This window comes from Zalophus californianus, chromosome 8 (assembly GCF_009762305.2).
Source record: "Zalophus californianus isolate mZalCal1 chromosome 8, mZalCal1.pri.v2, whole genome shotgun sequence".
NCBI classification, from domain to species: Eukaryota; Metazoa; Chordata; class Mammalia; order Carnivora; family Otariidae; genus Zalophus; species Zalophus californianus.
The window spans coordinates 118,573,739-118,595,099 of NC_045602.1; the positions used below are offsets into that span (position 1 = coordinate 118,573,739).

Sequence of the window (21,361 nt, forward strand, 5' to 3'; positions counted from 1 at the left end):
CAGTGTGCTGCCCGCCATAATATTGGAAAGGGGACATGCAAGGACAGAGTGAAGATGGGGTGGGGAGCTGTGCCTCGGGCTCTAACCTCATTCTCAAACTTGGGGCTCTGTGCACAATGCTGGATCCACCTGTAGTCTGTGAAGAGGGGAGTGGGCTGTCTGCAGTGCTCACTCCCATTCGGCGGGGCGCGAGAGGAAAGCGGAAGGTCTGTCCATGGTGCTGAATCCTCGAATCTAAGAGCCCGCCCAGGCGAGGTCCTTGAGGCCAAAAAGGATGTGTCGGAGTTGACGCTGTCCTCCTCCGTGTTGCTGAAACCACGGAGGACAGAACCGCGTCGGAAACGAGGCCTGAGGAAAGATAAGGGATGAGAGCAGGAAGGGACCCTTCCCTGGCATCAGCGACCTCGCCTTAGACTCGCTGTGGGACCTCGGAGAAGCTATGTCTCCGATTTAATGCGCTTCCTCGTCTTTAAAAGGAGGCCACTGGTCTACCTTCGTGTCCGTACTGAAGGTCTGTCCCAACAGCCCAGTAAAACCGTCAGGGAAGGAATCAGAATCGGAGGATCTCGTTGGATTCCTGGTCTTGGGAATGGGAGTGGCTTTGTTACCTGCCCGCCTCTCCAACATTTCATCGAGGCCCATCGGTCCGAGGAACGGAGACTGACAGCCCAGAAGGGGGCGATCCAATCCACCGCGTAGGGCCCAGCATCTTTAAGCTAGAAGGAGCCCCAGCAACTGGCCTGCCTCACTCCCATTATGCAGACTGGAAAACTGAGACACGGAGAGGATAACAACAGTAATATCTATTCAGCTCCTACCATGAGGATGGCACTATGCTAAGCGCTTTAACATACACGATTTCATAAATCCTCACCAGGACCCCTGCAAGTAGCTGCTATTCCCATTTCTCAGATGAAAACTTGAGGCTCAGACTGGCATAGACATCCGGACACGATCACACAGGAAAGTAAAGGCTGCGGTGGGGCTATCACCAGGTCCCCTGTGCCTCAGCCCAGGTTCCTGCCCTACCTCACCCCGACCTCCCCCGACCCCCTGACCCCGGCACCGCCCTGCTAGCAAAGTTGGGAGCCCCTCTGAGCGCGCTGAGTCTGGTGGCAGGTGGATTGGTTTTTCTCCTTCTCCCGCTTGATAGTATATCTGCTTCTGAAGCCAGTTGTGTTATGCTTTGCGGGAACTGGGTCCCTAGTGGGGGGCTTCCTCCACCCCATCTCTCTCCCCCATTTGCACTCTCGGGCAGGGGAAGTTGCGGGTACCGCTTTAAAAATCCCAGCCGGGGCAAAACTTTGATGATAAATCAAGCGGCAGATCCCTCCGCCGCCACCTCCTCTGGGCGGGCGGGAGGGAGTGGGAGGAGGGGGTGCGGCGGCAGTGACGCCGAGCGGAGTGGCCTTCCGCGGAAGGGAAGAGTCCCGCAGTCGGAGGCGGCCGGCTGGGCGTGCGCTCGCTACCCGCAGCCGGGGCTGGGCCGGAGCCGGGCGAGGGCTGGGGCCGGGGCCGGGGCCGGGTCAGGTTCGGGGGGCGAGGGGCAGCGGCCAGAGCTGGGCAGCCAGGCCGCATCGGGCAGGGAACGGCGGGCGCGGAGTCTGCGGTCTCCTGAGCCCCGATGTGAGGCGGCGGCGCCCCGGCCGGAGCGCGCACCATGGGGGCCCCGCTCGCCGTGGCGCTGGGCGCCCTACACTACCTGGCACTTTTCCTGCAACTCGGAGGCGCCACGCGGCCCGCCGGCCACGCGCCCTGGGACAACCACGTCTCCGGCCACGGTGAGTTCGGTCGCCGCCCCCGCGGACTTCCCCACCAAACCCCACCCCGGGCTGCCTCGCTTCAACTTGGCGGTCCCCGGGGCTGGAACCCGCGCCGGCCCTGGCGGGAGTCCCGTGGCGCCCCCTGCCGGGTCCATGGACCCGCCCTAGCACCCCAGCCACCCGTGCAGAGGAGGGGGCACCCCGTGTGCAACCCCGATCCCGCTTTCGCGGAGAGAGACCCCTACTCCCAAGCACACTCGCGCCGATACACACACCTCCAGGACTACACAGATATTCGCAGCCAGGGGCACACTCAGTGTACTCACACTCACAACTCCTGCCCTCACACATCTCCAGACACCTTCTCGGATCCCCGTCCTCACTCACAAACACTCGCACTTATGCCCGCTGCACACACACAGGCATTACGGTTGGTGGGCTCACACCCCGCCAGCTGGCGCCCAGGCGCGCGCACTCTGCACAACTCTTGCCCGCCCTTCTGCCTGCGCACACACACACACACACACACACACTTGTGAACACACTTGGCTCGCCCACTCCTCCCTGCCCATCTGCCTTTCCCTTTTGTGGGCTTACCCCTGCAGCTGCCCTCATCCTCTCCCATTCCTCTCCTGCCCCTTACACCTGTCCTGGGGGACAGCAGACCCTGCCTCTGGAGAACTGGTGGTCTCGGGCTGCCACTACCCCTGCAGGGTGGGGGACGAAGGCTTGGGGGAGCCCATCGAAGACATTGGAATAGTTGAGATTGCTGCTTCCAGCCACGGGCATGGGAGGGGAGGAAGGGTGCCGGGGCTTTTGTCTGTCTCTGGGGGTGGAAAGCCCCTGCCATCCTTCTGTAGGGGACCCGGCCCTCCTCATCCTCGGCCCCCAGGACTGAAAGGTGGGAAATCAACTCAGCCACCATGGGAGCCAGGGACCAAGCAAGCAGCCCCACATTGGTTGCCTGAGTGTCAGAAGCTCCTTTCAGCCCCAAGGAGCCCAAGTTGGCCGCAGAGTTGTAGCATCTGAGGCTGGTAGCTGTGGGGGCCTCCCCCTTCCCTGGTGAGCCAGGCTCCAGCATGGGCACCAGAGCATAAATGAAAATGGAGACCCTTCTTCCATCCATCCCTCCCCATCTGGTGGGGGAGGCTGCAGCACCAGTGCTGGGCACTGTGGGCCCAGGGTTGGGGGGAGGTTTGCACAAAGAGCAGAGAACTGTGTGATTTATTCTGATGGGAAAAGGCGGGGGGGAGTAGGTGATTAGAGGAGGCTTTGCTGGGGCCTGACGCACCAGTGGGATTGTTGCAGGGGGTGTGGGGGCTTCCAAAGCCCTTCTCAGGGTCTCTGCTTTTTGGGAACCATGACTCCCTGTACCCTTCTGTCTCACCACGTTTGGCGTAAGTGCTCTGTGTCTCATCTCTACACCATTCATATCGCTCATTGAATTTCTACTGACCTGGCTGGAGCACTGGTACATAGAGGCAGGGCTATTTTGACTCTCAGCTTACAGATGGAGAAACCAAGGCTCAGAGAGGTGAAGGGGCTTGCCCAAGGTCACACAGTGCGTGAGTGGTTGAGCTGGGACTGGCCACAGGGTCTGTTGGGCAAAGACAGAGCTTTTTCCAGGATATTCATCGCCCTGTCAGATTCCCTCCCGTTTAAAGGAAACTGGGGATTCCTCCTTCCGTTCTCCTCCTCGCTCTGCTCAGTTCCTTGGCACAGTTAGAACTTAGACGAGGAGGGTTTTCCAAGGAAGGGTTTCCCTAAGTTTGCAGTCCCAAGAGATACGAGGACTAGGGCTCTGAGGTTTATGGTCATCCTTTCCCTAGAGCATCAAGCCCCAAGGATTTGGGTGCTACCCTGTCACTCCGGAGGCTCCGAGGTGGCCCCCCCATAGGAAATCAGGCTTTGCCCTTTGTGTGGTAGTCTCTGCCTGTCCCCCGGTGCCAGGCATGCTTAGGGGCACAGCTCTGCCCCACCAGCTGTAAGGTCGCCTCTGAACCCTGGCCAGGTCCCGCTAAGGCCCAGAGGGGGGCTAGACAGAGAGGACACAGCACTGACTGCGGGAGAACCTGACTTCTCTCAGTGACCCCCTATGCAGTTCTGGGCAAGTGGGTCAACCCTCTGGGGCTCCTTCTGTCCCTCCTGAAACGAGGAGGCCAGGCTGCTCTGCAGGGGCCAGGCTACCTTCTCCCAACATTGCCAGGTTCAAAGTCGCCAAGTAGTGGATGCTGAGGAGCCCCCACGGCTGCCCCTCTGCTGGGCCAAGCGCCCGACCACAGGAAGGTTTTGGAGCCACTCACTTAATCACAAAAAGAAACTGTTATTAATGATAGTGAGACACGGCGAATAAGTGGGTCATGTCTAATAAGCCATTTGTGTTCAGGAGGAGAATACCAATTTGATAAAAGCTGTGTGTGCTGAAAAAGCCCAGAAATTGCTGTTTAGCAGATTGGAGCCTGATCGTTTCATTATTCCTGGGCTCCGCGTGTCCTCAGCTGATTCAGGAAATGTGGCCCAGTTTGGGAGGTGTCTGTGTCTGGGGGTGGGGATGGGAGGCTGGAAGTGGGGGCTCCTCCGGAGGAGCCCATGGACCCCAACCACTTGGTGGCTCCTCATCTCTCCAGCTCAATCTGAGCCCAGCCCAGCCGCCAGGCTAACACCTTGCCCCTGCCCACCCGGGACTTGTCACAGGGAAAGCCTGTGGTCAGGTGGGTCAGCAAGGACATCAGTCTCGCTTCCCATCTCCCTGCTACCTTCACTCAGCCCACTTCACAGAGGGCCTTTTAAAGGCATGAGGAATGAATGGGGGTGAACGGTGTATGCCTCTTCAAGAGGCATAAGGAATTGGGAGGCTGGGGTCGTGGTGGTCCGTGTTTGTGCCTCCTAGGTACTCAATTAATGGTAGCTGTTTTGATTATTCCTTATGAGAAAGGGTCAGCTCATCGCCATCAGCACAGCAGAGCTGGGGGGCAGGGGGCGGAGCTAGCATTTATGAACTGCCTACTATGTGCTAGGTGCTGCCAAACCCCTCGCCATTGTTAACTCACTAAGGCTGACGTTATTCACGCAAGGCTGGTGTTGGGCATATGAGGATACTGAGGTTCAGAGAGGGCCAGTGACTTGCCCAAGGTCACTGAGTCTGTACAGAGAGCCACAGAGCTGTACCTGCCTCCTCCGGGACGACCCCGAGGCAGGCTGGACGAGTCACGTGACAGGACTTCTTCCTTCTGCATAGCCCTGTCTCGGCGCTCCCTTCCAGCTCCCCAGAGAACTGGTAAAGCCGTGGGGGCCGCCAAGAGGAACCGGCAGCTTAGAAAGGCAACACACGGGATCTCGCTGAGGCCATGTGCAAGTTAGAAAAAGACAGCTGGGCTGGACTCCTTCTCCAGTTCTTTTTCCAGATCTTGGCCAGGGTGGGGGGGTGGGGAGCGGAAGGCAGGATCTTTGTGAGGATCTTTGTAGACCTCCTGCCTTGGAATCACCAGGGAGTTTGTTAAAATGCAGATCCCAGGGACGCCTGGGTGGCTCAGTTGGTTGAGTGTCTGCCTTCGGCTCAGGTCGTGATCTCAGGGTTCTGCTCCGCGGGGAGTCTGCTTCTTCCTCTGCCTCTTCCCCTACCACCCCCATCCCCACCAGCTTGCTCACTCTCTCTCTCAAATAAATAAATGGATTCTTAAAAAAAAATGCAGATCCCAGGGTCCCCCCACCCAGACCCATTGGCCAAAATGATTGTTGATGAGACCCTGGAATCTGCATTTTAATAAGCTCCCCCAGATGATTCCCATGCAGGCTGGAGTTTGGGAACTACTGCCTTAAGCACTCAGCCAGGCCTGACGACACGTGTAGGGATGGGACATCGTCTGGCGCCAGGGGCTGCTGGGTTGGTTTGGGTTTGCAAGAGAGGGAGGGGGCCATGCTGGAGCAGGCATGTGGACCCTGAGAGGAGCCCCAGGAAGCCTTGTACTGCAGCAAACATCCATCCTCCCACGCCCGCCCGGCCACACACACACACACACACACACACACACACACACACACACACACACCCCTAAGCCAGCACCTTCAATTATTAATACACCCCAATGCAGACACAGATCCTAGCTTGGCCTGGTGCTTTGTCCATTGAGTGATTCACTGTCCTGAGGTTCTCTCCATTGCCTGGAGGGACCAGCGGGGTGCTGAGGCAGTGGCGGGGGCCACCGGGCCATTTGGCAAACAGCCCGTTCCCTGAAAACCCACCCTGGCATTCTCTCATTCCTTACCGAACTGTGGATATCTCACCATCAATAAGCTGGCTAGTTTGGTGGCTGGGAGATGGAGAAAATTGAGCGCTGTCTTCCGAAGGTTATGATGTTAAAAATGTGTTCGCATTGTCTCGGGTGTTAGTGATTATTCTATCAATTACACCCGTAAACAGTCGGCCTTGGGCTGAGGGTTCCCGGCCTCCTGTGGGGAATTGGCCCTCACAAGCGGTTTTCCCTGAGTCCTTCACACCAATTGGTTTTGACACCTTGCCTATCAGCGGCTCCGGCGGCCTTTTCCTGAAGCAACGGGAGCCGGGAGCCGTGGGCAGCCAGCAGGACAGGAATTCGGCTCATCTCCACGGTGACACGGTGACAGTAGGGGTGTTGGGGGAAGTCTCCTGTGACAAACAAGTGGGCCAGGTCAGGGGTGAGGGAGAGTGGTCAGCCACTGGGACAGGAGATGGAGACCATGGGCCAGGGTGCATTTGCCCAAATTGCTGGGGGAGGTCAGTGCTTGGCTTTTGGGGTCACCTTATCTAACTCTGTGCAAATTAGGTGAGAGATACACGGAAGCAAATGTTGACTGAGTGTCATGCCAGGGCCTTAGACAGTGTTGTCTCATTTGACTCCCACAAGAACCCTCCGAGGAGGGGACTTCCCCTGGTCCAGGGTATTTTTGAGGGAACTGAGTCTTGGTGAGGTTAAAAGGCTTGCCGAAGGTCACTCACCTAGCAAGTGTTGGAGCCTGGATTTGATCCCAAGAATGTGACTCCAGAGCCCAGGCTCACAATGCCGTTGAGTCCCAGAGAAGAGGAGGAAGAAGTGAGGTCTGAATGCTAAAACTTCTGTGTATTCCAAGTTAAGGCAGTTTTAAACATTCACATAATTTTAATTTCATAAAGAATCCACATTTTTAGTAGAACGATCACAAAACGGAGCCCCTCCCTCATCCTTACTGAGCGGTACAAGGACATCCTGGGGTGGGCAAGCCTGACTTCACCTTGCCGTGGGCGGACCCAGGCCCGGCCCCTTGAAGTGCATATGAGATGCTATGACCCGGAGGGTAATGGGGTGCCAGGGTGTGTCCTCTTGCCAGCCCTGGTGAGGCAAGTCTCTTCCATCAGAAGAAGGGGCCGTGACCTCACTGGGGGAAGAAATTTACCCCTCTACCAGCTGGCGACCCTGGGGTTCGTTGGGCACATGCTGCTGTGGGGAAGGGAGGTGGGGCTGGGGAGGCAGAGGGGCTGCCACTCCTCCAGGACACCCTCCCCACGACCGGGCCCTCTCCCCTTCCTGAAAGTCGGCAGAGGAGTCTCTGGGCCTCAGCCCCATCACGCCCGGTGGAAACCCCTCTTCAAGGACCCCCAGGACCCTCAGCAGGATTGGGTCCTACCTGAGAGATGGTTTGAGGCAGAACCCAGACAAACCTCTCACATTTTAATAGTTATGCATTTATTTTAATGTGGAGTGGAAAAATAAACCCAGCACATCAAAACTGTGATTTCACAGATATGATTGCTTAGATGAGACTAACGGGGATATTAAACAAATAGTGGGTTAGTTTATAGGAAAACATTAAGGACAGAACAGTGAGGGTGCACGGGCAGCTCTCTGTGTAGGAATGACTGGACGTGGGGGCTGTTGGCCCACGGGCTGCCCCCCCGCCTCATACTCTGTACTGTCAGCGGGAGCTGCTGGCCCAGCAGAGGCTGCTGTCGGCTACTGGAAGGGACCGCTCATTTATTCCTTCATTCATTCAACAAATAGCGCTTGAGCACCTGCCATGTACCAGGCTCTCTTAGCCACTGGGGACATATCAGTGAAGAAGACAGATAAGGTTCTTGCTCAGACAAACCTATAAAAAATATATAAGTATAAATTGTGATAAGAGTGAAGAAACAGAGATAATGTTCAGCCCGGAGAAGGCACTCCCGGCGCAGCGAGGGCAACTGGTAGTGAGCTCCCTGTCACACGAGTGTTGTAGGCTGGAGCCAACCATTTATTAGCTGGGGGTGTTGTGGAGGGAATCCCTGCTTTATTTCCCCAAGGAGCACAGACTGGTGAAGTGGACAGAGAAGTCTGAACACAGTGGGTGGTTCATAACAATCTGTCACACAGCGATTTAGTGACGGGGCCCCCCAGTGGGCGGAGCTCCCAACTCCGAGGATGCCTGGCCCCCCACCCGGGGGGACATGGCAGGGGTGAGGGCCTTTGCTGTCTCTTGTGTGGAGAGGTGGGGGCAGCGGCTCCTTTGTGACTTCACTTCAGCTTGAGTTCAAGTGCCCGAGTTCGAGCGGGAAAAGTAGACCCGAGCCTTGATCCACCCTCCCGCGGCCTCTGCCTTGCTGGGTAGCTTGGCAGGTCCCTGCCCTTCTCTGGGCCTCAGCAACCTCCAACAACGGCTAGTGCACCTAGCTCTTAGCTTCCAGAATCCTTCCACCTGTGGCCCTTTCCTCTGTCCTCCAGGCGGCAGGTGCGGAGGGAGCCCATGGCCGCGTGGGATTCCATCTGGCACATGGCACTTAGTCTCAGTGGCCTTCGGGGGTCTGGGAACCAAGACGCCAGACAGCAGTCATCAAACATTTTCTCTGTGCCTGTCATCCCCCTCACCTCCTCCTTCCAGCCTCACACACCCCACGTGGAGGATGTTCCCATTTTACAGACCAGGACATGGAGGCTGCGGGGGTATTGGGACCCTTCCGAGGCCACACAGCTGTTGAGTGGTGGAGCCGGGCTTGAGCCCAGCTTGTGGGGCTGCAGGGCTGGAGTTCTTCCCCGCTCATCTGTCCTGCTCCTGGCTGCCAAGCCCGGTGGGCGTGTGGACAGTTGCTTTGTTCTGGAGTGGCACCCTGGCTTCACTGGATTCTCTCGGGGTCCAGGATGCCAAAATGCTGGGAAGGCCTGGGTCTGGCTGCACGAGCGCAGTCTGAGAGCCTAGGCTCCTTGGACCCAAGCCCAGCCCTGTCAGTGGGGGTGGTGGGACCTTGGGGGTATGCGTGGGACCTTGGGTGCACCTGCCTGGGTGTTCTGCTGGGGGCTGGTGGTTTTGCCTGAGCATGTGGCTGGCGTGCGTGTGTTTGGGTGTTTGATCGTGTGTGGTGGAGGAGCCGTGGGTGGGAAGGAGCCCGGGCGGTCGTGTAGTGTCCCAGCCGAGGGGCCAGGCTGTGCCCTCTGTGCCGTAGCCTTGGTGTGCAGACCCGCCTCCCCGGCCCCTCCAAGTGGGTGCCCTTGGGACTCGAGGCATCGAGGCTCTGGGAGCATCTGGAAGGTTAGAGCTAGAGCTGGGAGTGGGGCTTGCTCAGAGCTATCAATTAGGGGGCTGGCAGTGCCCATCTGTGGCAAGTGCTCTGCCTGCCCCTCTCTCTGGCTCGTTCTCTCCCCGGGTTGGACGCTCGCTCTCTCTCTTTCAAACTCTCTCCATCTTTCTTTGTCCCTTTCCCTGTGTCTGCTGCATCCATCTCCCTCCCTCCTCTCATCTCTCCACCTCCGCTCTCTGTCTTCACACGCACACATGCACGCACGCGAGCACACACACACACTCCTCTCTCCAGGTGACACCTTGGGATTACACATGCGTCTCTTCTTTGTATCGTTGTGACACCCACGCAGAGCAGGCACTTGAGAGATATCAGGTGAATGAATGAAGTGGACGAATGGATGACCAAGTGGTGGAGTTACAAGGGGCGCTGGAGCTTGTCTAGACTTGTGGTTCCTAATTTTCTTGGAGGTCACCGTCCTCTGGAGCATCTGATGAAAACTGGATCATTGCCTCAGGAAAATGCCACATCGTTTGGGTTAGTTCCAGCTGGTTTGGGAGGCCCCCAGAGCTCACCCGTGGTGCCTGGGATGCAGCCTTCATTTTACGGGGGAGGAAACCAAGGCCCAGAGAGGAGCCAGGCCTGGCCCCGGGATGCAGGGCCAACGCTCAGCAGAGCACCCCCCCCAACTCTGCTGTAGCCCTCGCATAACAAGCTTCCCTCTAGTGTCTTCAGCGGGTGGGCATGGGGGAGAGGTCAGGGAGGACAGCAAACCGGAGATGTGAGCCCTGGAAGTGGCTCAGGCAGATGAACTCTCCCGAGGGGTCTCTCCCCTCTCCCACCAGAGTGGTGGCTGTGTCCTGGTGCAGTCAGGAAGACTTCCTGGAGGAAGTGGGCTCCTGGTATCCAGGGCCTGCTGGGACTGAGAGGGGATTCCAGAGGCCGCAGGAGCGGGTCTGTCAGGGGCTTCATCCGGAGAGTTGTGCGTGTGCATCGGGCAAAGCAGGCGGTGGAGCTCGGCGTTGACCCCGCCACCCGGAGGTTTCCGGTGGGGAAGGTGCGAGGTGTGGCTGGCAATCAGGAGGGACCGGCCATGTGCCTGAAGTGGGTGTCAAACAGGACTTGGAGGCTGAGGGGGTACTGGTGGAGCAGGAGAAGCTCCTTCCAGGACTAGGGCCGAGTTTGCGGGCTCGCAGGAAGCCGGGGCTGGCCGCAACGTCCGGGGGCTGACGGAAACCTGGGCTGGGCAGGAGATGGGAGCTGGGCATGCTTGCGTGCCTGTGTGCGTGTGTGTGCGCGTGTGTGCACGTGTGTGTACCTGCACTGCTTCCTTTCTAATGCTTGCACACACCAGGCTCCCTCCTCTGGGACCTTTTGCCCAGCGATTTCGATTTCGTCTGCCTGGCAGGCTCTCCCCCTACCTTTCCCACCCTCTGGCTCTTTCCTTCATGCTCCGCGGACCTCCTCCCGGGGCCCCAGCACCTGTCAGAGCCTGGCCGTGGTCACTCCAGCGGATATCCCAGGCACCCATCAACATGCCCATCTTGCAGAGGAGGAGACCGGGGCTGGGGGGAGACTGGGGGCCCACACCTCGTTCAAAGCAAGGGAGAGAACCCAAACTTTGTTCCCTCAGCCATGCGTGCTAAGACTGTAGGGGATGGTGCCTGCCTGGGCTTTGGGATCAGACACTCTTGGGCTCAAATCCCGGCCCCCACTCAGGCTCTCCGAGCCTCACTAGCCAACTTGGGGTTGGGGGTCTTGACTGAAGCCCCCTTTCTCACAGCCCTCGGGCGTGGTTGCTGGCCCAGGGCAGGGAAGGTGAGAGAGGACTACAGGGTGTCTGTTCTGCTTTGTGAGGTTTAAAAAAAATTATTTCTGGCCTTAGAGGTGGCAGCAATTAGGGCTGGCTCACTGGGGAGCTGTTTGCTGCCTGTCATTGGCCCCAGGAAAGGGTCCCTAATGGAGGCCCGGCGGCCAGAGTGCATGGTAGTGGAAACTGCACTCAAAACAACCCGGCACTAATGGTTTCCTGGCAAGCAGAGGAGAGGGAGGGTGAGGGCAGGCTGGCAGACAGCTGATGGAAGTCCTCTGGGGCAGGGGCCCTGAGACTCACCAGCTGGTCTCCTTATGTCCCCAGAGACCCCAGCAGTGGTCCCTAACTCCAGTCAGGTGCTAGGAGTCTCGAGCCCCATCCAGGCTCTGCTGCTTTCCGTTAAATCCCCTCCCAGGCAGAGGGAACAGTAAATGCAAAGGCCCTGGGGTGGGGCAGAACCCCTTCAGCTAAGGATTCTCTGGTTCTAGAATAGTCCTTGTGTTTCAAAAGGCCAGGCCAGTCTAGTCTTCTAGGTGAGGAAAAGGGAGGTGGGAACCTTGGGGAAATTGAAGTTGGAGCAGGGCCATCCTGTGAGAGGCAGTATGAATAGCAACCAGATCATCACCAGCCTAATAATGCTCCACGGAGCCCTCTAGGTGCCGGACATTTACAGGCATGTGCGATCCTGTCAAGTCCCCACCATACCCATTTTACAGATGAGGACACTGAAGCTTAGCGATTTGCCCACCACAAGGAGGTATAGTTGGGGTTCCCATCGTGGTCAGCCTGACTCCAGAGCCCATGCATTTACTGCTGCGCTGCTGGATTTCCCAAACACGGTTGGGCAGGCGTGGGAGGGCCAGGGCAGGGCTGCCACTGGGTCCCAAGTGGGGCTGTGTTTGCCCCACACCAGGTCCCGAGGAGACAGCATGGCTGTCGGAGTCTGCCTCAGTTTCTCCCTTCCTATTGGTCTCTGCACCTGGTTTTCATGTGCCCTCTCCTCTTCTGCTCTGGTCCTCATGGCTGTGGAGCTTGCTGGCCCCACCCTTGGTGCCTCCCACCTCTCTCCCTTGTCTTTCTCCTTTTCAGTGCACCTGGGGATGCTCCTTCCTGGACTCCAAGGCATCTACTCACCCCTGTGGCTGATGCAACCTCCCTCTGCTTCCCCCATTCACCCCCTCTCTGCCTCTGGCAGGCAGCAAGGATGGTGCGTGCCTGGGCTTTCGGGTAGACTCTTAGGCTCAAATCCTGACCTCCCTTGAGCTCTCTGAGCCTGACTACCCCTCTGTGCAATGGGCTCACCCCACAGGTTTTGCAGGCTGTACAGGTGAGGAGGAAAAGAACTGCCATCTGCACAAACATCAGGATGTCTGTCTGCCTTCTCCTGTGCCCGGCTCCCCCATTCTGGTTCCTGCCCTGTCCCGGGCTCCCCGTGCATTCCCACCCTTGCCTCCCTCCCTCCCAACCCTTTCCCTCCCTGTGGCCCAGATGTGGGGGAAGAGAAGGTGGGAATTCCACAGGGGAAACCTGCTCAACTCCCACAATCCCGCAAGTGCCAGAATATTTTCACTCTCCTTAAATCTCCCTAGATTTGTAATTCCACTGCTGTCTCCCTCAATATGTGCCCGTGGCCTTGAGAGGCACCCTGCACCCAGCTGCAGGCACCAGCTCTGCCCACCCAGTGGTGTCAGGACTGCCGGGCGGGGGACTGGGCATGTCCCCACCACTCTCCGTGCCTCAGTTTCTTCATCCGCAAGAAGAGGAGAGTGAGAGTGGCTACTTCCCAGGTTGTTTGGGGATCCGGTGAGAGATTTTACCTGATGAAAGAAGCGTCTCTTATAAAAAGGAATGCAATCTGATACATGCAACAGTGTGGACGAACCTCCAAAACATGATGCTAAGTGAAAAAAGCCAGTCCCCAAGGACCACGTATTATATTGTTATATTTGTGGGAAATATCCAGAATAGCAAATCCATCCAGAGACTCAGCATAGATTCGTGGTTGCCAGGGGATGGGAGAATGGAACATAACTGCTTAATGGGCGCAGGGTTTCCCTTTGGGGGGAAGAAAATGTGTGGGGACTAGATGGAGGTGGGGGACACAGCATTGTGAATGCACTCAGGTCCAGCAGCTTGGTCACGTTAGAACGGTTAATTTTGTGACGCGAATTTTACTTCATTACAAAGTAAGTACAAAGGACACATCTCTATAGCACAGTCCTCTGTGCCGGATCGTCCACTTTATAAATGTCGACACACTTGGTACTTACAGCGACCTCATGAGGTAGCTCTTACCCTCACGCCCATTTTACAGATGAGCAAACCAAAGCACAGCATCACCAGGCACCTAGCACACAGTAAGTGTTCAAAATGTTAGCTATTTGAATTTTTTAAAAAGATTTTATTTATTTATTTGACAGAGACAGCGAGGGAAGGAACACAAGCAGGGGGAGAGGGAGAGGGAGAAGCAGGCTTCCCGCCGAGCAGGGAGCCCGACGCAGGGCTCGATCCCAGGACCCTGGGATCATGAGCTATTTGAATTTTTCTTAAAGATTTTATTTATTTGAGAGAGGGAGAGAGAGCATGAGAGGGGGAGGGTCAGAGGGAGAAGCAGACTCCCTGCTGAGCAGGGAGCCCGATGCGGGGCTCGATCCCGGGACTCCAGGATCATGACCTGAGCCGAAGGCAGTCGCTTAACTGACTGACCCACCCAGGCACCCAGCTAATTTGACTTTTTATTGGTTGGGGGCCGCCCTCCTTCCCAGTTAGCAGGGACCCCCGCCCCCACCTGGGCGTGTGTGTGTGTGTGTGTGTGTGTGTATGTGTGTGTGTGTGTAACTCAACAGTGAGCGACTGCCACCAGGGAATGGCGGCAGCGAAGAGGCTCTCCTGCGTCCCACACGGGGAAACAGACTCTTCACCCGCATTCGTTCATTTCATCCTCACAATGAGCCATGTGGAAACTGACGCTCAGAGAAGTGAGGCAACTTACACAAAGCCACACAGCAAGTCAGGGCAGGGCTGCAGCTTGTGTGCCCACGTGTGAATCCTGGGGTTCACTGCCCCCCCCAAGTCCCCCTGCTTCCTGCTGGTCTGCTGCCCCCGTTAGCCAACACATCAATACTCCTGCGCACAGAGCCAGGGCTGCTGGAGACAAAGGAGGCCTCTGACTGGATCAAGCAGAGAAGGCCCTGGACTGGGGGGTCGGCCCCACGCGGCAGAGGGGGAACGGCCCCCCACCAGGGGCAACGTTTCTTTGATGTTCTCCTATGTCATTCAAAATTCATGAATTCCGTATCCTATTCCATAACGTACTCATGTTTGTTTTAATACAAAAATAACGTTCTTTCCCCACTTTGGGAGAGGGAAATCCATGCCTCCGGAGGTCGCTTCCCTGGTGTGAGCAGCAGAGACCATGAGGGCATCCGCCCTTCCTTTCTTTGTTCACTCCGTCTGCAAGCGGGCCTTCTGTGGGCCTCCTTGGACCTGAAATATAGGTGTCAGTCCTCCTCACGTGCCAGACACAGGGAGCCTGCGGGTGAATCAGACAGGAAGCCGAACTGGCAGGGTCCGTAGGGTTGTTACAGGTGAGTGGCAGGGAGGCTCCTGTCCCTGGGCCTCTGCAAGCCAGGGCTGGGAAGTGGGGACGAGGGATGAAGGTGGGAGGGGGTCAGTGGCCGAGGAAGCCAGAGCCGGTGGTGACCGGTGACCGTGGTAGAGGTGGCTGCCCGCGGGCCCGCCCCTCAGCAGCCCTGCCTCTCAAGCCCTTCTGACCGAGAAGAGTCTCTGCCTGGCCCTGCTCTGCATTTAATGCGTAACTCTCGCCAACCTCCCCTGTTCCTGCAAGAAAATGGGCACTGAGGCCCGTAGCCTTCAACAGGCCACCTTCCCTGGCTAGAATTGACAGACGCTGGGTGATGCTCCTAGTGTTTATTTTTACAGTTCCCCTCTATTTATGGCAAGTGATGCTGATTTTCCGTTTATGGCGGCAATAAAAGTCTCCTTTTAAGCTGAATTTATTTAAGTAAAAAGGGAAAGGTGCTTTGAAAATAAATATTAAGTAAATAATAGTGCAGGTGCTTCAGGGATCCTGCGGAAATGGTGAGGATGGTCCCCAAAAGGTTGGACTTGTGAGACTGTCTCTCTCTGGGGCATGCCTTTTCCTGTTCAGAGCTCCTCCTAACTGTGCCGACTCCAACCAGGCTTCGAGTCCAAGCGTGGCCCACCTCCCAGAAGCCATCCCCGAGTCCAGGCAGATGTGGGCCTGCCTCCGTCTTCCCTAACACTTGCACCTCCATTCCGAGCTTCTGCGTATCTCTGGGGAGCGGGAGGGGGGAGTACAACTCACGGCTATGTGAATGCTGCACACTGTGAACAACTGTACATGGCGATGCGGGCTCAGGCCCAGCCGTTGTCCGTACGGTAGTCACTGGTCTGTGTGTCTGCCCTTCCTGTGGACTCTGGGCCCCTTGAAGGCCAGGGTCTGGCCAGAGTGTCCTGGGAAGCCCAGCACAGGGAGAGGTCCATGAAGGTTGATCTTCATTCCTTTTGCGGGGAGGACTTGAGCTCCTACTGCATGCCCAGGCTGCCATCTTCCCACTAAGGAGTGCTGCAATTCCCTGAGCTTTTGTACCAACGGCCTTCTTGCACTTCTTGAGAAGAGGAAACCTTGTCCGCTCCAAGACCAAACAACCTTCGTCGACTCACACCTCGATCCCTCTTGCTGCACACAGCCAGCCAGCAGCCAGGGGCCGCCCAGTGGGAGACAAAGAACCCTCCCCTGAGCCCGGCCCGTCCCAGAGCAGACACTGCACCCATTCCCAGGGAGGAGAGGGCTCTGGCTGGTGCCTGCCAGGCTCCTTCTACGAAGCCGGGCTTCTCAGTCCCTGGGGGCTTTTTCATTCAGTTTATCTGGGTTTTCCTCTTAGGGACATTTTACGTCTCCTGATTTCAGAAGCAAGGTGAGATTCACGGATGAGCTGGGGCTTCCTCAAGCACTCCCTCTGCAGCCTTTCCCTTTTTCTGCCTCCCAGCCAAGAGTTAAGGTGGCCACGGGCCTTCCTGACTCTGTTCCGTACACCCTTGCAGCCCTGGCCCCCAGGTGAGCTTGCTGGAAATGACCCCCGTGGAGTCACACTGTACAGAGCTGGAGGGGGGAGGGCTGAGGGAGGACTCGGGTTCTGCTTGGGAGACTCTCCAGTCACCCTCGGGGCTGGCATCTTGCTTTGTCCCTTCATACTGTATGACCTCAGGCACGGACACTCCCTCTCTGAACCGTGCACCCTCCCTCAGTGAGGTGGGGCTGGCCATAAAGACTACCACCTCCTCAAGTCCTTGGGTCCTGTGCACGGTGCCTGCAGGGGTTTGCTTCCTGCAGTCCCGGGGTAGCCCCCATGTTCTCTGAGCTTTGTTTCTCAAGTCGCTGGGAAAGGCTCAGGTCTGGATGGAGGGGGTGGGCGGGGGGAGCTGCAGGGGCCCTTACGTGGACCCACTTGACTTCTTGCCTTCATCACAGCAGCACCTGCAGAGAACAGGGTGGGGTGGGGGGAGACTTGGCATTCTGGGGTCCCAGAGCCTGAGCCTGAATCCTAGCTCCCCAAGGCCCGGGTCCCAGTCCCAGCTCCTGTCGCCTACCTGCGGTGAGCCTCGGTGAGCCTCGGTTTCCCCACCTGTAGTAAAGAGTCAAAGACCCCTGACCTGCAGGGTCGCTCTGAGGATTATGTGGGATCAGACACATCCACTGTCTGGCACCTTGCGGGCCTCGGGGGAGAAAGGTGAGCCCGCGGGTGGGTGGTGCTGGCCTGTGGGCCTCAAGGGTGCAGAGCTGCCCGCGAGGCCGACACAGCCCTTCCTGGCACTGCTGGCCTCCGTTTATTGCTCCATTTCATTCCCGGTCACATTTCATATGACCACTTTCTGGGCCCTCTCAGGGAGCCTCCGGCTTGCTCGTCAGCTTGGCGGGGCTCCTGTGCGCCAGGCTGGGCTTGGGCGGCCAGAGGTCAGGAGGGCCAGAAGGATGGAGGTTGGGGAGGGGTCCGGCCTGCTGGAGCCCCACTCAGAGCCTCCCAGGACGCCTGTGTCCACATTGTCCATTCGTCCCTATCACTGCTCTTGTGGGCACAGTTGCCCCCGAAACTCCCTTCTGGCACATAGTAGGTGCCCCGTAAATGAATGATGTCTGTCTCCTTGGTTTTTTTCTTACAGTTTCGAGAAGTCCTCTGGGTTTTTGTCTGACCTTTTCCCCTTCATGCCTTCATTCACTCATTCAGCACATGCCTTAACAGCGCCTCCCGTGGGCCTGCCCCATGCTGGGGGAGCAACCAGGCCGGGGGGGGGACTCACAGACACCTTAGTGTCCGTCATAGAACCCGCTCCAGTGGGGCAATCCGGGGCCCCAAGGAGGGCTTCCACCCCAACCTGGGCAGGGAAGGCATGTCTGGGCACAGGGCCCGCTGTGAGCAGGGACTCTGGGAACCGTGCCCCGGGCGGGGGGCGGGGGGACACACAAAGAAGTGTCGCGAGAGGCAGGAGGGGCACACAGCTGGGGTCCCGCAGAGCCAGAGCTGCAGACTTTGGATGCCCAGCCTGAGAGCCTGACTCTGGCTCTGAGAGCTGGCAGGTTCCCCTTGGGCTCCCCGCGTGTGAGGTTTTCCTGGAGCTCCCAGGTGGCCCGGAGCCGAGAAGACAGGATCCCATCCCTGCTTTCTGCCAGAGCCGCCGTGTTCGTCTGGTGTCACAGCAGCCAGCGTCCATCGAACACCCACTGTGCGCTCGGTGTGCCTGGTGTCCTTCTAGCTGCCGGGACACAGCGGTCAACCAAGCAGACTCTGGTCTCCCGTCTCTGGGGGGCTTGCACTCGGGGTAGGAGAGGGACAGCAAGTGAGAGCCGTCAGAGAGCATGTTAGCGGTAAGGGAAAAGCAGGAAGCAGAGAAGAGGGGCACAGACGGGATAGGGCAGACTCAGGCGATCACCCTGGAGCAAAGACTTGCGTGTGTGTTCCCCCCCACACCCCCTCACCCCCACCCCGTGCACGTTGGGGAGCACTCCCGGCACAAGTCCAGGGGGGGTCTTGTGGTGTGAAAGCCACCGCTGCGGGCCGGGGAAGCCACAGGAGGCTTTTTAAAAAAATTGTGAATAAAACATATACAACATCAAATTTACCATTTTAACCATTTTTAGGTGCACAGTTCCGTGGCGTCAAATACGTTCAGATTGCTGTGCGCCCATCCCCACCATCCGGCTCCGGAACTTTGGCATCTTCCCCAGCTGAGGCTCTGCTCCTATCCATTCAGTGCTGCCCCCCACATTCCTCCTCTCCCCCTGCCCCAGGCAGCCATCCTTCCGCCTTCTGTCTCTGAGTTTGGCTGCTCCAGGGGCCTCGTGGAATCACATGGTATCACATCCTTTTGCTCCTGGCGTATTTCACTCAGCATCACGTCCTCCAGGTTCATCCATGTTGGAGCCTGGGTCGGAATGTGCCTCCTTTTAAGGCTGAATAGTATTCCCTTGTGTGGAGAGACCACACTTGGTGTATCCATTCATCAAGGGAGCAGGCCACGACACAGGAGGACCTGGCAAGAGATGGGCTGAGTGGAGACCAAGGGGCCGGCGGGGCCACATTGGTTCTCTCTGCTCTGCCTCCCTCTAGCTCCAGTTCTACCGTGGCTCCCCTGACAAGGAGCTGATCCTTCCACTGGTCCTCCAGGGGAGCCTGCTCTCACTCTGGCAGAGACTGATGGGTGGCCTGGGGTCCAGTCCCTGCAGGCTTCCTGGAGGAGGCAGCCTCAAACCAGAGATTTGAAGATCAGAAGGGCAAGGAAGGCTGTGCAGAGGGAGAGAGAAGATTTGGGGCTGGATCAGAGGGTCTGGGCTGGGGGGGGTCTGGCCTCAGAGGTGGAGGGAGCTGGGGCCTGGGCTGAGGCTGCCTCTGATGGACAAGTCCCCTGAGGCTTGCCTGTGTGTCACTGGCTGCTGGGGGGACAGGGTGCTGTCGGGAGCCAATGAAGAAGGAGCCGAGGAGGTACAGAGTAGATAAGAGGTTACACGTGGCCCAGGCGTGAATGAAGTAGAGACGCTGCACCCACTGCATGATCTGATGCAGCTACAAGGAAGCATCTTGAAAATCTTTCTGGAGATGACAGAATTTTGAGCTAGAATGTGAGTGAAGGGAGTGGTACTTGCTGAGCACCTGCTATGTGCCAGGCACGAGGCATGTGTTGCCTTGTGTCATTCTCCCCTCTGCCCTCTCTCTCCTCTTTTCATATAAAGAACTGGGGGTCAGAGAGGCAAAAGGGCTTTCCAGGTCACACAGCTGGGGAGTAGAAGAGACAGGATTCGAACCCAGGCCTGAAGGCAAAGCCCTAGATGTGGTATAGAATCAGGGCCTAGAAGGTTAGGACGGAGGTCAGGCCCCGGTCGTGAAGGGCAGACAAGATCTTCCAGGTTCCCCTCTGCCTTAACCAGAAGCCAAACCCACTGACTCGGGCCAGGGTCCCGGAGCTGTTTCCCGCCGACCTAGGCCCAATACCCGGGCTTGGGGTTAATGACTACATTGCTTCCCCAATTAAAGGCAGAAAGGAAGAAGAGGTTGCATTCACTCAATCCCCTTTCTCCTTCTCCTGCAGAATCCTAATTTGTGGACACCGGTTTTAATTGTCTTCCCAGCAAGCCCAGCCCTGCTCAGGCCCTGGGGCAGGAGAACGCAATTGCATCCTTCTCAAAAATCTATAATTATACCAGCCTCCCCAGAGACGGGCTGTGAGGAGTTACCTGAGCAGGGAGGGAGGGAGGGCTTAGAACAGGAGGAAGTCAAAGAGAAGAGATGGATTTTATGTCCCAAACTCAGCAGGGATGCTAACTGGAGATGGGGGGCCTGGGGGACTGGAGGGAAGGACATGGCGGAGGGGGTAGGGAGAGGGGCTGCAGGAGCAAGGTCCAGAAGTTGTGGGCTCGACTCTCAAGTGCTCTGGAACTGGGTTCAAATGTAACCGTTTTCTCTGTGGCCTTGGGCAAGTCCTTAACCTCTCTGGGCCTCAGCTTCCCCACCTGAACAATGGGGATCATAATGATCCCCCCTCCCCCACAGCATCATGGTGGGAGCAAATGTCCGGGAAGAGCTTGGCACGGTGCCTGACACAAGTACTCTGTATTTCTTAGACGTTATTACTGCGCCATCATCATCACCAGACTTAGCGCGGACTGCCTTCCGGTTTCTGGTGTTGATGCGGTACCCTTCCTCACAGAGCTGGGACAGGGAGCAAGAACCTCTTGCTGGTTAGAGCTGCCTGCTTGTAGCGGGGGTGTGAGGAATTGAGCTCCCGTCTCTGGAAGTGTGCAAGTGGGGTGCAGAGGTGTGGAGCCCGGTGGCAGAACTTCTCCTGATAATTCACACCAAATCCTGATGGGGGCTGATGGAGCCCTGGGTCTTGGTCACGACTGCTGGGGAGGCCCAGGTTCAAAAGCCAGCTCTGTGTGAACTTGGGCAAGTCCTGTCTCCTTTTTGAGCCTCATTTTCCTTATCTGTCAAATGGGGGTGAGCGGATTAGAGAGTTTTAGAGACAGTGCCTGCATAGTGCTAGGCGTGTAGTAGATGGCTTCATAAACGGTATGGATTCTTTTTAAAAAAACAATGACAAAGCTCTCTGGGTCTCCCTCCTCCTTGTCTTGACTCACACCATTCCTTTTGTCCTTGCCTCTGCCTGTCGGGATGCACCCGTCTCGGGGCACAGCTGACATGCTCCTCCTCCCCCAAGTAGCGGTGACCCCTCCCCTTTCCAGTGCCCAGGACACCGCTTTTAGGACCTACATCACTTTCTCCCTCAGACTGTCTGAGCTGATGGGATTCTCAGACCATCAGCACTGACCTCCATTGTACAGAGGAGCAAACCGAGGCTCAGAGACGGGGAGAGATGCTCCCCAGGCCATAAAGCAGGTCTGTTGGCAGAAACAGGCTCAGTCAGTCCTCCATCGCTGGTTCCAGCCCCGTGCCCTGGGTACTCACCTGCATACGCTGCCTCTCCATCAGGGGCTCCTTGGGACAGGGCCGGGGACAGGGAGACTCAGGTTATGCCCTCAAATGCCCAGAACCTCATTTTGCCACTTGTCTTGCAGACACATCGCCCCCATCACCACTGAGGTTGGAGACAATGGGAGATCCTGGCAGATCCTGGCAGGGTCTGAGAGGATCAGAGAGACCCTGGGACCAGAGTCCACTGTGGGGAGCAGGGGAGCTGGTGGCTGTCCCCACAGATGACTCACCTGGTTCCATGAGTACTTGCAGC

The 21,361-nt window shown here is 57.4% G+C and overlaps 1 protein-coding gene across 1 annotated transcript in view; it reads left to right on the top strand.

The window, feature by feature from the left end:
- The first annotated feature begins 1,430 nt into the window (after nucleotides 1-1,430).
- The window catches only part of VSTM2L (V-set and transmembrane domain containing 2 like), a 36,125-nt gene continuing 16,194 nt past the window's right edge, over nucleotides 1,431-21,361 (top strand). Inside the window, exon 1 of the mRNA XM_027622460.2 lies at nucleotides 1,431-1,781. Coding sequence (XP_027478261.1) covers nucleotides 1,661-1,781 — 121 coding nt within the window. The 5' untranslated portion in view covers nucleotides 1,431-1,660. The remainder of the gene's footprint in view (nucleotides 1,782-21,361) is intronic.